The 12,975-nt window shown below is 57.1% G+C and overlaps 2 protein-coding genes across 18 annotated transcripts in view; one reads left to right on the plus strand and one right to left on the minus strand.

The window, feature by feature from the left end:
- Nucleotides 1–1,358: 1,358 nt before the first annotated feature.
- Nucleotides 1,359–12,975, minus strand: part of LOC108518631 (uncharacterized) — a 53,220-nt gene continuing 41,603 nt past the window's right edge. For 7 of the 16 annotated variants that reach the window (XR_001882428.1, XR_001882427.1, XR_001882425.1 and 4 more), the window contains 2 exons: nt 4,588–4,680; nt 3,162–3,411 (listed from right to left, as the gene is read on the minus strand). Coding sequence is in view for 1 of the 16 variants with exons in the window: in XM_017857165.1 (XP_017712654.1) it covers nt 1,426–1,746; nt 4,588–4,680 (414 nt within the window). In the remaining 15 variants the exon portion in view is untranslated. Of the gene's footprint in view, nt 1,747–3,062; nt 3,412–4,587; nt 5,611–5,707; nt 5,862–6,678; nt 6,764–9,401; nt 11,680–12,975 lie in introns of those variants that run through there. The other 9 variants (XR_001882424.1, XR_001882429.1, XR_001882420.1 and 6 more) reach the window with 8 other exon arrangements.
- On the plus strand, nt 3,079–8,352 carry OVOL1 (ovo like transcriptional repressor 1). 2 transcript variants are annotated; one of them, XM_017857167.1, is made up of 4 exons: nt 3,079–3,164; nt 6,361–6,578; nt 6,868–7,057; nt 7,376–8,352. In XM_017857167.1, the coding sequence occupies exons 2-4, from the start codon at nt 6,447–6,449 to the stop codon at nt 7,669–7,671; spliced, it is 618 nt and encodes a 205-aa protein (XP_017712656.1). In that variant the 5' UTR covers nt 3,079–3,164; nt 6,361–6,446; the 3' UTR covers nt 7,672–8,352. The 2 variants fall into 2 exon arrangements, with proteins under 2 accessions (XP_017712656.1, XP_017712655.1); XM_017857166.1 differs by lacking the exon at nt 3,079–3,164 and having other exon boundaries at nt 6,009–6,578.

Below are 12,975 nucleotides of genomic sequence, written 5' to 3' on the forward strand. Positions count from 1 at the left end.
AGCGCCGGTGGGGCGGGGCTGCATGGTGGAAGCGGAGCTGCTCCCAGGGCCTAGGGGCGCGGAACCGCTATCCCCACCCCTGAACCGCGGACAGAGGAGGCAGCGGGGTGTGTCACCGCTCAGGCGACCCTCGGCTCCGACGTCGTAAATCCAGAAAACCGGGATTTGCATGAGGCGGGAGGAGGGCACTGGAGCGATGCCACTTTGTGGGGCTGGGAGCGAGCTGGAGTTTCGGCCGAGATTTGTGTTAAAAGACTCTGAGCTCCAGCCGCTCGCACAGGTCCTTCCTCCTCCCCGACAACACTGGTGGCCGGGTCGGAGTGAGGGTCGAGCCGGTGGGGGGTGTGGGCCCCCAAATTTTCGTGGGGCTCTGGCTCCTGGTCCCGCGCAGTGCGCCGAGACGGTAGGGCAGGCGCCCGCTGCGCCCCTCTTGCCCTTAAAGCAGAGGTGGGATCGGGTCTCACGTCTGCTAGAAACGCACTTCCTTCACCTTGGCGGAGGACACAATTGCATAGAAAGCAGCTGAAGGGAGCCCACCCCACAGCGGGGGGCCAGGCCCGGGGAAGCTGGTGTACCCAGTTATTTTTGGCAGACGCCTAGACAGCGTCGACTGTGAATGAGTAACCCGAGTTGCTTCTTCCTCCAGCGGCATCTTCCCCTGAACGCCCCAAGAACACTCCTACCCCTTCTGTCCTCCCCAACCCCCAACAAAGTCTTTGGTCTGGAGAAAGCCTGCTTCCTTCCGAACGCCCCCTACCCAGGCCTGGGGGGGGGCGGGGCGGGGACGCTCTGAACGCCCAGCCCAGCCCCTCCGAGGGGGGAGGGGGGAGTAATTAACCAACTGACTTTGACCCTTGATCTGCAGACTCCCTGGCACCGCCCCAGGCCTTGTAGGAAAGTGGGGAAATGAGGGCAGCAGTGAGGGGCCCTGTGAGGGCTCTTGCTCAGTTTCCCTCCTGAATCAGCTGTTGGAGATAGTGTGGTGAGGTCTTTGTGGCCTGTGGTGCTGGCAGGATGTTTCACAGCTTAACCTGATCTCAAGGGGACCCCTCTTTCACAGTTCCTTAAAACAAGGGAATGTGCCAGAAGACCCTGATAACCCCATTGGGGAAACTGAGGCAAAAAGGGATGTGAGTGGCCTCCTCACCTGTGGCAGATTAGGGTGTGGTCTCAGGATTCTGTTTATAGGTTCTTGCTTGGCCACCATCCCTGGTGAACTGGCTGGTTCTCTACCTGGGGGTTTGTGGGGGCACGCAGAGGGCCGGAGCCCCCTCCCCGCTCCGCCTTCCGCCCTCACCTGTGTTTGACTTGCTGCTTAGCTGCTCCTTGGGATCTGATAAACTGAACTTGGACCGTAGTAAAGGTGAGCTGAGCTCTGAGCCAGGCTCAGTGTGCTGTTATTTTTAGTTTTATTTCACATCCCAATCAGTAACAGATCATGTGTTGACTTTTACAAAGGACAAAGAAATTCCGTTTGTTGAAATCATTGACTTCTTTGTGTCCTAGCGATTTTCTCCACCACAGTTCTAGTGACCACAGTGGAAGTGGCAGGGGAGACTTATGCCCCAGGGTCTGTCCCATCAGGTGCAGGGGAGGGCCTCTGGGTGGTCTGGGCCACCGGCTGCCACCGTCCAGGTGAGGGAGACCTGCCGGCTTCTCTGTAGGCTCCTCCAGGATATGTGACGGGAGTCCAATCTCAAGGATGAAGGGAGAATTTGTCCTCATCCCTCTGGCAAGGAGAGAATCCTGTGGGTCAAGTAAAGGGTAGAAGATAGAGAACTTAATTTTACCTCTGAAAGCCATGTGGCCCACTGAAGAGTTTTCCCACAGGTTTTGGCAATGAGAAAGGGAATGTCCGCAGTCCACGCTCGGCTGCCTCAGATGGCTGGAGAGTGGGGGTGTGTTTTGTGCTGACCTGTCCCCTGGCTGGGCCATTCCATCACCAGCCAACCATGACCCCAGAGCCAGCTGGGCACGTTTCCGTTCGCCTCACAGATTCCTGGAACGTTGTGACCAGCTAAGCGTTGACCCTATTTCCAGTGGAGGGCCCAGAAACGTGGGAGTGTTTGAGTTCTGACCTTCCTGCCAGGTTCCTCTGAGACCCTCAAAGCCTCCCAGAGACCACCTGGAAGGGGAAGGTTTTACTGGCCAGAGGTGCTGGGCCCCAGCCCGACAGCACTGATTCCAGGGCCCCAGTTTGACAATCACATCAGCCTCTCTCCCCCAGGTAGAATTCTAGAGCTTCTCACTCCCAGGGCAGAATCTTTCCCCTGGGAAGAGGTGAAGACGGCTCCATGCATGCGCCCTGGAGACTTGAAAGGATTACTGGCTAGGAAGCCACCTTGAACTGCCGCCCCCCCACAACTGCCCTCCCCTCGCCTTCCTTTGTTATGTCAGTATTGACTTGGAGTGACAGGGAGTAATGCCTGGTTCCTTGAGGATAAACCCAGGCACCTGTCCCAGGGGGTAAATTCTACCTCCTGGACTGACCAGGGAAGGGCTCCAGGAACAGGGTTGAAGCTGGTTCTCCCAACCCCCCAGCGGAGCCCCACCCCCTGCTGAGTGAAATCTCCAGGTCAGGAAGGCACCTGAGGACAGACTGGAAGCTGGAGTGGAGGAGCATCCCAGGGCCTCTTCCAGGCTTCCCAGCCTCCCCTCTGTCACTGGGCTGGCCACGGTCTGCTCTGCCACTAGCCTGGTGGACACTCGAGCTCAGGGAGGCCAGCAGGCTGGGCGGTGGGACATTGGAGCTTCCTTCAAGGAATGCAGCCCAGCCTGGCTCTACCACTAGGTAGTGTGGGCACTTGGGCAGGTCTCTTTGCAGCTGGTCAGGGAGGCTGAGAGTGAGCTTTGGGGCCCGAGGATGCGTCGGGGTGAGGAGGGGAGAGCTCCAGCCTCCAATGGAATGGTTACCCTGTAGTAATTCCTGGGCCGTGCTTGGCAGCGAAGGAGATGTTTGCTGTGCTTGCCAGGGAGTGGGGCTGGGAGAGTGGACAGCCACACAGTGGATAGAGACAGAAAGGCAGGATGGGCCTAGGCAGCCAGCTAGATGAGACTCCTACCTGTCCCCCGGGATCCTGTCACCCAGGCTGCTAGGCGGTCTGTGCTGAGCTTGGGTGTCCTGAGGCAGAAACCTGGCAGATGATTTGTCCTGGAAAGAACAGGTGAGGGCAAGTCCTTTGGCCGCAGGGAGGATGGCGAGGGAAGCTGGCCATGGGTGAAGTCGGGGCTCCTTTGTATCATCGGCCATTTCAACAAGTCCTGGATGGAGTCCCACAGGGACACTGGGCCTGTGCCTGGCTGGGTGGGGGCTGCAACAGGAAGCACTGCCCCCACTGTTCTGGGCGGGCACCCTGGCAGGAGGGCCAAGGCACAGTTTTAACTTCTTTGTGGATACCCAGTAAAAAGTGGCTGGGAAAGAGGGAAAATATACTGTCTGAAGGAACTTCTGGAAGTTCACAGTGGAAACAGAAGGCGCAGAGACTGGCCCATGCGTTTCTGGGTTGGCCTGCCTCTGGCTGGTGCTGGGTCCTTTTGGATGATTTGCTAGCTGACCTACAGGGAACAGAGGAGATGGGCACGGGGGCACCAGCCCTTCCTGATAAGGGTGTAAGGCTGCTGAAAACCAGCTGCACTGTGCTGACATGCTGGGTCCCCGTCTCACCTTCAGAACTGGGCTGACCCCCATGTTCCGGGGCAGCACCCATGTGGTCAGCGGGGCCCAGGAGGGGGTCATTCTTGCATCTGCTTCATTTGCTCTCTGCAGAGAGCCAGGGACAGACCTCGTGCCCAGCCCTGTCCTGAGGCCTTGAATGGGGGGATCTGGCACTTTCCCCAACATCTGGGCCAACAGCTTTCCATCCAAGAGATGGAGGACTTACAGAGGCTAAGGCAGGAGACAGGCCTTGATGGGCAACTGCCCTGGACATGGTCCCGCGGTGTCCGTGCCTCTGCTCTGGGCCTGGCCCTCAACATTGTCCAGGTAGAGGCAAGTTGGGCCAGTAGGAGGGGACCCATAAGCCCCCAGGCAGTAGGAAGAGGGCCAGGCTAGTTTGGCCTTGCCATACTCTACAGCTGTGGGCGGGTGATGAGTGGTCACAGCGCCACCGCCTTGCCGGAAACATCTAATTAGGGACAGAGAGCGCCACAAGCAGGGCCCAACCAGTTCTGCTTCCTGCCTCCTGCCACTCAGCGACACTCAGTGCCAGGTGGCACGCCAGTGCGCACTCCCTGTGCGTGTGGCCGCAGGAGGGACATGCTCATGGGGGTGGCAGGGCGACAGGTTTGGCAGGGTGGGTGGGATGAGGCAAACATCCCCACCCTGGCGGCGGGTGGCCGCCCATCCAGCCTCCTCTTCCCCTCACTCAGGGTGGAGGTGGACCAGAGAGCCAAAGCAGGCAGGCCCACTCTCTGGCCCCGGTCTCCCAGCACCAGCTCGGCCAGGTTTGTGTGGAACAGCAGAGGCGGGCAAAGGACACAGGTCTCCTCACAAATGCATGGATCTCAGGACCCTAACCATGAGCCTCCCCTCTGGTGGAGCAGGGCAGCCCAGAGCAGCCACCGTTGTGGGCTCAGCCCATCCCTCACCTGCTGTCTCCTGCTGTGGTGTGGCTGGGGGACCTCGCTCACACCATCCAGTACTGACAGGCAGAGGAGGGTAGGGTTCCTGTTTGTCTCCACCTGGATTGAGAAATGGAAACTGTCACCCAGCTATGAATTCTCAGCCAAGGTCTCCAATAGCTGGCGAGCCTGCATGAGAAGCTCACCATCGCCCCGCCCACCCCCAGCCAGACAGCTCCTGTGGCAGGGGAACAAGCCGGGGTAGACAGCCAGACCCCGACACTCAGGCTCAGAGAGAGGTGCAATGCCAGCCCAGAGGCCAGGCCTGGGTCAGGCGCTAATGATTCAACCCAAGGAATGAGGTGGCCCATTAAAGGCCCCCGGACAGACGGACGCCAGTGCCTGCAGGACGGGTTCTGGGCGGCGGCGGGCGCATTCTTCTCTCTCAGACCTTTGTTGTATTTTGAGGGGCGAGAGTGGGGGCCTCTCCCGAAACTTCAGCACTGTCAAACGCACCCTTGCTCCACAACCACATTCCTCTGCTTCCCCCATGTCCCTGTCCTCCTGGGAGAAGAGGTGAGGGCAGCAGCCCTCCTGCCTGGGCCCTTGCCCGTTCTCTGCCTTGCTGGCTGCGAGACGGCAGGGTGCACAGGGCCATGCTCCTGCTTCTGCAATCCCACATCAGCCTCCCTCAGAAGCTCACTCATCCTTTAGGTCATAGGCCCCTCATGATTTTTCCTTCTGAAGCTTGGAGGATGTCCTTAGCTTACGGGTTTCAAGTACTGAGCTCAGGCTCTTTGGAAGAAAAATATTAAGTTGAAAAATTTGCCCCAGCTCTGTTGGCTTTGAGAATTGTCTCTCCGTGTCCCTCGAGAGTGCTCTCTTTCTGGTCCTCTGTAGTCAGCACTGGGCTTAAGGTCTGAAGCCAAGCCTCCCTGGCCCGTTCGGTGTGAGGTGCCTGCCATGGGGCGTGGCTGCATCCAAGGGCTGCCAGGTATCGGTGCTGCCGCTGCTGAGGGAGCCCAGCCCGACATGCCCCAGCGAGCGGTCCTGCCGAGGGGGAGGGTTGCATAAGCCTGGGCAGGCCGCCGAGACTGTTAGGCTGCATCCACCTGCGGCTCCCTGACCTCCTCCCTGTTCCACCCACCTGGCCTGTTTCCCTGCAGAGCTGGGACCAGCTGGGAGTGGAGAGCCTGGAGCCCTGGGCTGCAACAGCAGGAACTGGCCTGCTGGGGTGGGGGTGGGAAGCAGGGCTAGGACCACCCACACCCCCAAGACCAGCAGCCAAATCTGTCGGAGGAGAGGCCTGGAGTGGTCCAGACCACCGGGGACCATTCTGATGCAGCTCCAAGAGCTGTCCCTGGGCAGAAGGTCTCCACTGGCTCATGTTCAAAGCCGGGGGCAGGAAGGGGGTTTGGCCACAGAGGCCTCCGGCTCCCAGTGCCCTTTGTCCCTGTAGGAGAGTGGATGAGGCCTGGCATTCAGAGGGACTGGCCCAGGTGGGGCAGGCAGACAACTCCGGAGGGATAATTGGCAGGGCAATTCGGTCCTCCCAGTTCCGCTAAGACACAAATTACTCAGCGGGCAGTGGCGCTTGGCTGGCATCACCTGCAATTACCTTAATAGGGCAGGAGGGCGGTACAGCAGTGGTGGTCGGGGCAGCCCCGCTCTGCCACATGTCTGCGATGGGAGGGACGGAGTCTCCAGGTTCCAGCCGTCTCATGGCTAGGGAAGCTTCCAGAAACCCCGCTGGATCCTCTCTTCTCTACCAAGCCCCTCACCTATCTGTTCTCTCCCCAGTCAGCCTGGGCTTCTGCCCACCACAACCCTACCGGGAGCCGGAGCCCTCTGTGGCCGAACCCCCTTCCTGCCCCCTGGCTTTGAACATGAGCCTTCGAGACTCTAGCTACAGTGTGGCCCCTGGGCCCTGTGTGGTGGCCCAGCTGCCCTCTGAAGACATGGGACACTTGACAGACCCCCAGAGCAGAGACCATGGCTTCCTGCGCACCAAGATGAAGGTAATGCCACTCACGCTGTCTCTGAGGGCCAGGGGCGTGCATGTAGACCTGCGTCCAGCTCGTAAGACATGGCACAAACGAGATGTAGGCAGAGACTGACCTGGGACCTGGGCCAAGGTTTCTGCAGAGGAGTGCTGATCTCCGGGCAGATGGCACAGAGCTGTGGCCTCTGGGAGGTGGCCACCACCCTCCTCAGGGGCACTGGGGACTGGCATCCACGTCTTCCCAGTCTGCCGGCCTGTGGCCCCAACTTCTGGATGTCTGTCAGCAATGCTGTCCTCACCCACAGGTGACCCTTGGGGACAGTCCCAGTGGAGACCTGTTCACCTGCCACATCTGCCAGAAGGCCTTCACCTACCAGCGCATGCTGAACCGCCACATGAAGTGTCACAACGACGTCAAGAGGCACCTCTGCACATACTGCGGGAAGGGCTTCAATGACACCTTCGACCTCAAGAGACACGTCCGAACTCACACTGGTAAGCAGAAGCCCATGGCTGGGAGAAGCACGCCAGATCTGCCTGGCTGCGGCCGTGCGGGAAAAGCCCAGCACCCCCTGCTCTCCCTCGGTGACGGGCAGCCTGGAAGGGCATCCCGGAGCTCAGGGCCAAAGTCCTCCTGAGCTCATTAGTTAGGAGTTTTGATTTGAGAGTCACTCGGGAAATTGGTGTTGGACAGGCCTCCGTCCATCCCTTGGCTCGAGAGGCAGGGGTCCTGTCCTTTTTGTGTCCAGAAGCAGCCGACACCCTCCAAAGTCCCTGCCAGGTCTCTGATGCTGGCCCCTGTCCTCCCCGCAGGCGTGCGGCCCTACAAGTGCAGCCTGTGTGACAAGGCCTTCACGCAGCGCTGCTCTCTGGAGTCTCACCTCAAGAAGATCCATGGCGTGCAGCAGAAGTACGCGTACAAGGAGCGGCGGGCCAAGCTGTATGTGTGTGAAGAGTGTGGCTGCACATCTGAGAGCCAGGAGGGCCACGTCCTGCACCTGAAGGAGCACCACCCTGACAGCCCACTGCTGCGCAAGACCTCCAAGAAGGTGGCCGTGGCACTACAGAACACTGTCACTTCCCTGCTGCAGGGCAGCCCCCACCTGTGAGTGGCTCGAGCCCTGGGGGTGCTCCCAGAGGCCCTGAGAGGGTCCAGGGTTGCCTCCCAGCTGCCTGACCAGCCCACCCTCCTGCGACCTCTCACCCGAACACCAGTGATCAGGACTGGAGCCCCCGTGCCTTGGTCTCCCCTCTGGGCACACGTGTTCACTCAGGCCCAGCAATGACCTCTGCTCATTTTTGCATTTTTAACTTATGGGCTGAGGCTGCTCTGAGCCTGAGAAGATGTGCCTATGTCTGGAGATGGGATGAGGCCAAGGCTGCCTTCAATTAGAAGCAGCCGCCCACAGAGACAGGCACTGTGTGCCCGGCAGCAGGACTTCCTACCCAGAGGAAATTTGAGCTAGGATCCCACTGCCCCCGCCTCTCAGCACAGGGCAGGGGCTGCAGGTCCCCAGTGGACAGCAGAGTCAAAAGCACTGGCAAAGGGCACCTCTGCAAACAACCGTGGTGGGGGCTGGCAGCGAACCCCCCACCTGGCAGGGCTTCCTCTAATGCTCAGGGTTCTGGAGGGCTCTGTCCTTCTGGCAAGGAGAGGCACACGTGTGTGCCCAGCCGTGTGTGTGCATGTGCTTGTGTGTATGCACTGCTCTGTGTGTGCGTGCATGTGTACACACAGGAAGCCTTTCCACATATCACCTCATTTCTAAGAAATAAACTGCAAGGTGCCAGGAAGGTTTTATTTCCTTTTTTTTTTTTTAAAGATGACAAATGTACAGATGTTAATATATTTTTGGTGCCAATGGCGATGTTTTTAAGAGTGGGAAGGAGCTGGCTTTTCTCCATTCCCATGCGCTTCTATTTATCCTGGACATTTCAAACCTCCTCTGTGCCTTGGCTCTGGGCAGGGGCTGCCCCAGCCCACCCCCATTCTTTGTACGTGCTGAGACAGTCACTGGAAGATCTTCCTCCAGCGGTGCCCTGGATGGCTGCTCCTGCAAACAGCACGTGGCATCTTCTGCTCTTCCCTCCAGGCTCTGCCCTGCACATCCTATCAAGGCAAGCCCCAGTGACCTGGAGAGCTGGCCTGATGCTGAGGGTGTGTCCTTCTAGGGCTTTAGAGGGCAGGCAGGTGGGACGAATGCCAATCCCCATCCACTACCTGAAGCACTAGGACACTCTTGCAGGGCCAGGCTGGAAGGCCGGCCCTTTTCTTGGTTGAGTCAAAAGCCCTAGCACAGTGGCAAAAAATGGGACAGAATGACGACCAGCACCTCAGAAACTTCCAGAGGGAGGAGAGGATTTGATGGCTATCAAATTGTATCTGTTGCCTTTTTTCTGACTTCTTCACCTGGCCAGGCTGGCGTTTGGAGTGCCTGTGGGGAGAGCCATCCTGGCTGGCTGGCTGGCTCCCTTGCTGCAGCTGGGAAAGGGATTCTGGGTATAAAGGGGTGTGTGTCTTGTGAGCCAAAGGGAAAGACAGGCAGGGGTCAGAGCCAGCCTGCCAGAGGCAAATGCAAAAGCGGTCCCCACAACACAGCCAGCGGGTCAGCCCCTTAAAGCCAAACCCCGCCCGAAGCAGAACCACTTCGGCCTCCCCTGCCCAAAATGGGTAGTGTCTGCACCTCCCTGGGCTCAGGCTCGGGCCCAGCCCTGGGCTGACCTAAGAGGAAGGCGCCTTCCTGGACTGCCCTCTGAAATGTGTATAGATTGATTCTAAAAACTCTTGTTGCCGGGCGCGGTGGCTCAAGCCTGTAATCCCAGCACTTTGGGNAAAAAAAAACTCTTGTTTCACTTGACTTTAGAGTGTCTGGGGAGCTGCCGTATTCTGAAAGTTACACAGCACACAATAATGTTATCTGGAAGCTCTGTTTTTGTTTACATTTCTGTATCCCTGGGTTGACTGCCAATCCGAGGCCGTCACGAAGCTCTGTGTTGTCTGTTTTATTTTACAACCTTCCTCTCAACTATTAAAATTAGAGATCTAATGTTTTCTGTGTTTTGGATGTTTTTGTCTTATGGGCCCCTTTTTCCCCATGCAGAGAAGTAATCGAAACGATTGACTATTCTTATTCAAACCTTTCTTCGTTTCGGTCACGGGGGGAGGCCCTGGTCAAGACAAGAGCCTGGCCCAGATAGCTTAAGTGACCTGCCCAGGGCCTCGGACAGTCACTGCCTGCTGAGTCCTGGTTCAGCGTTCACTGCTCTCGGCAGTGGCAGCAGCGGGGTACCCTGGGCTCTGTCCATCTGCCTCATACCACCCTGCATCCTGACTGGTGGCCTCTGCCAGGCTGAGACCACCAGACTTTATGTAGTCACCCAGGGATCCAGTCTTGGCCTACCAGGAGCCCCCTCAGGGTTAGACCATAGGAGGAGCCACAGTCCCAAAGAGGGTGCAAAGCTCACATCACTTGTGGTCAGACACTTAGGGACAGCTACACTCTGTGTCCACACACCTAGGGACGGCCACACCTCAGCCCACGTACCTAGGGACAGCCACACTCTGCATCCAGGCACCTAGGGACAGCCACGCTCTGCATCCACACACCTAGGAATGGCCACACCTGTGTCCATGCACCTAGGGACGGCCACACCTTGTCCACGCAGCAAGGGACAGCCACACCTATGTCCATGCACCAAGGGACGGCCACACCTGTGTCCACGCACCGAGGGATGGCCACACCTGTGTCCATGCACCTACGGACGGCCACACCTGCACAGTACTTGTGCTGTGCCAGGCACACTCAGAAGTGTGTTACGTGTATTGGCTCACTTGACTCAACTCGCTTCGGAGGCAGGTTCTGTGACCACCCCCACCCTGGCAGAGTGAATTTGGGCAGCTGACACAGTGTCTCACGACTGACCAGCAGTGGAGCTGGGATGCTACCCACATGGCCTGGCCCAGGGTCTGCTCAGGAACACTGCTCATGCTATGGATGGAGAAAGCAGGAGGGGACGTAGGGTCCCTCTAGGAAATTCAAACTAGGAGGAAATCTGGAGCTTGCCTGGCTTTCCCTGTCGCTTACCATGATTGCTCTGGGAGACTGATCTCTTTGGGGGCCCTGAGTCCCAGTTTGTGCTTTTCCACCACGGCCTGGCCAGATGGATAAGAAAGCTACAGGCCTGGGACATTGGTCTTGTTCCAGGAGGCGTGAGAAGGGTTGGTACTAGGCGCTGTGAGGTGAGGGAAGACATCCTTTTCCAAGGCTCCCTGTAGTCAGCCCACAGGACTAAAAAGGGCCCTAACCCATCTCCTGTCTCTAAACAGCGGGGCATGAAGGATTTATCGTATCTAGAGAGAACTCTCTGTGAAAGGCCAACTCAATCCCATTTCCTATCCCAAGACGTGCAGCCCCGCTGTTGGGAGCCCAGGGACTGCCCACCACATGAATTTCAGGAGGCAGGACATGCCTCCAGGAAGCGGGGGCAGTGGAGGGGTGGAAGAGGCTCCCTCTGAGCCTCTGCACTTCCTCCCACGCCTCAGATGAGCTCAGGTGGGTGCTGTGCCCTGTGTCACCCAGACGAACTCTTCCCTAGCAGGGCGGGGCCAGTCACATTTCCGGCCCAGAATATTCTCCAGGCTCTGTTGGATGGCGGCTGTGAGGGAAACGAGAAGTGTACAGGGCTCTGCTGACTGGGAAAAAGAGAGGAGATTATCTAACCCAGAACAAATCGTGTGGCCAAACTACAAACACTATGGAACCCAAAAGCAGTCTTTTGCATCAGAAAGAACAAAGGCTTCTTGGAAGAGGTGGGTCTGCAGCTGTGCTGGAAGAACAGGAGGATGTGAGTAGAACAGAGGAGGAGGTGTTTCAGGGAAGGAAAGTGGGCTCAGACACCAGGGGAGAGGAGTGAAGCCAGGAGCGGGATGGAAGGCGTCCCTGTTTCCACTAAAGCAGATGCCTCTTCATTCAGCCAGTCACACCGTAGGCATTTTTTGAGTCCTGCCTAGGTGCCAGCGAGAACTGGTAACTATACAAGATTCTGAGACACAGGAGAGCTGGGGGACGTAGCCAGACGGCCTTATCAAGGATGAACGCAGAGTCCTATTTTTATACCTAAAACAAAACAACCAAGTGCAGGGTGGGAAAAACAACAACAGTAAGTGCCATTAAGATTTATATTCTAGGCCGGGCGCGGTGGCTCAAGCCTGTAATCCCAGCACTTTGGGAGGCCGAGACGGGCGGATCACGAGGTCAGGAGATCGAGACCATCCTGGCTAACACGGTGAAACCCCGTCTCTACTAAAAAGACAAAAAAAAAAACTAGCCGGGCAAGGTGGCGGAGCCTGTAGTCCCAGCTACTCGGGAGGCTGAGGCAGGAGAATGGCGTGAACCCGGGAGGCGGAGCTTGCAGTGAGCTGAGATCTGGCCCCTGCACTCCAGTCTGGGTGACAGAGCGAGACTCCGTCTCAAAAAAAAAAAAAAAAAAAAAAGATTTATATTCTATCTTGGAATATTTTCCAATATATATATTTTTTGAGATGGCGTTTCGCTCATGTCGCCCAGGCTGGAGTGCAGTGGCGTGATCTCAACTTACTCCAACCTCTGGCTCCCAGGGTTCAAGTTATTCTCCTGCCTCAGCCTCCCGAGTAGCAGGAATTACAGGCACCCACCACCATGCCCAGTTAATTTTTTGTATTTTTAGTAAGAGACAGGGTTTCACCATGTTCGCCAGGATGGTCTCAAACTCCTGACCTCAGGTAATCCACCCATCTTGGCCTCCCAAAGTGCTGGGATTACAGGTGTGAGCCACTGTTCCCCACTCCATTTTTTTTTAATAGTGAATATATATTATTTTACAATCAGAACAAAAGTTATAAAACAATTTAGGTTTTTTCAGTGACTTGAAGTTCAACAGGTCAACAGGAAAATGGGGCAGTCCCTTCCCCCACCACCCAAAAAAGAGCTAATGATGGCTGAGAGTGGTGGCTCACAGCTGTAATCCTAAAACTCTGGGAAGCCAAGGCAGGAGAATTGCTTGAGCCCAGGAGTTAGAGGCAAGCCTGGGCAACATAGGGAGATCCTGTCTCTACAAAAAAAAAATTACAATTAGGCAGGGTGTGGTGGCTCATGACTTTAATCCCAGCACTTTGGGAGGCTGAGGCGGGTGGATCTCCTGAGGTCAGGAGTTCCAGACCAGCCTGGCCAACATGGCAAAACCCTGTCTCTACGAAAAATACAGAAATCTGCCGGGCATGGTGGCACACTGCTGTAATCCCAGCTACTCAGGAGGCTGAGGCAGGAGAATCGCTTGAACCTGGAGACAGAGGTTGCAGTGAGCTGAGATTGAGCCACTGCACTCCAGTCAGGGTGACAGAGCAAGACTCTGTCTCAAAAAAAAAAAAAAAATAA

The sequence above is a fragment of the Rhinopithecus bieti genome, unplaced genomic scaffold (assembly GCF_001698545.2).
Source record: "Rhinopithecus bieti isolate Rb0 unplaced genomic scaffold, ASM169854v2 scaffold_44159, whole genome shotgun sequence".
In the NCBI taxonomy this organism is placed as follows: domain Eukaryota; kingdom Metazoa; phylum Chordata; class Mammalia; order Primates; family Cercopithecidae; genus Rhinopithecus; species Rhinopithecus bieti.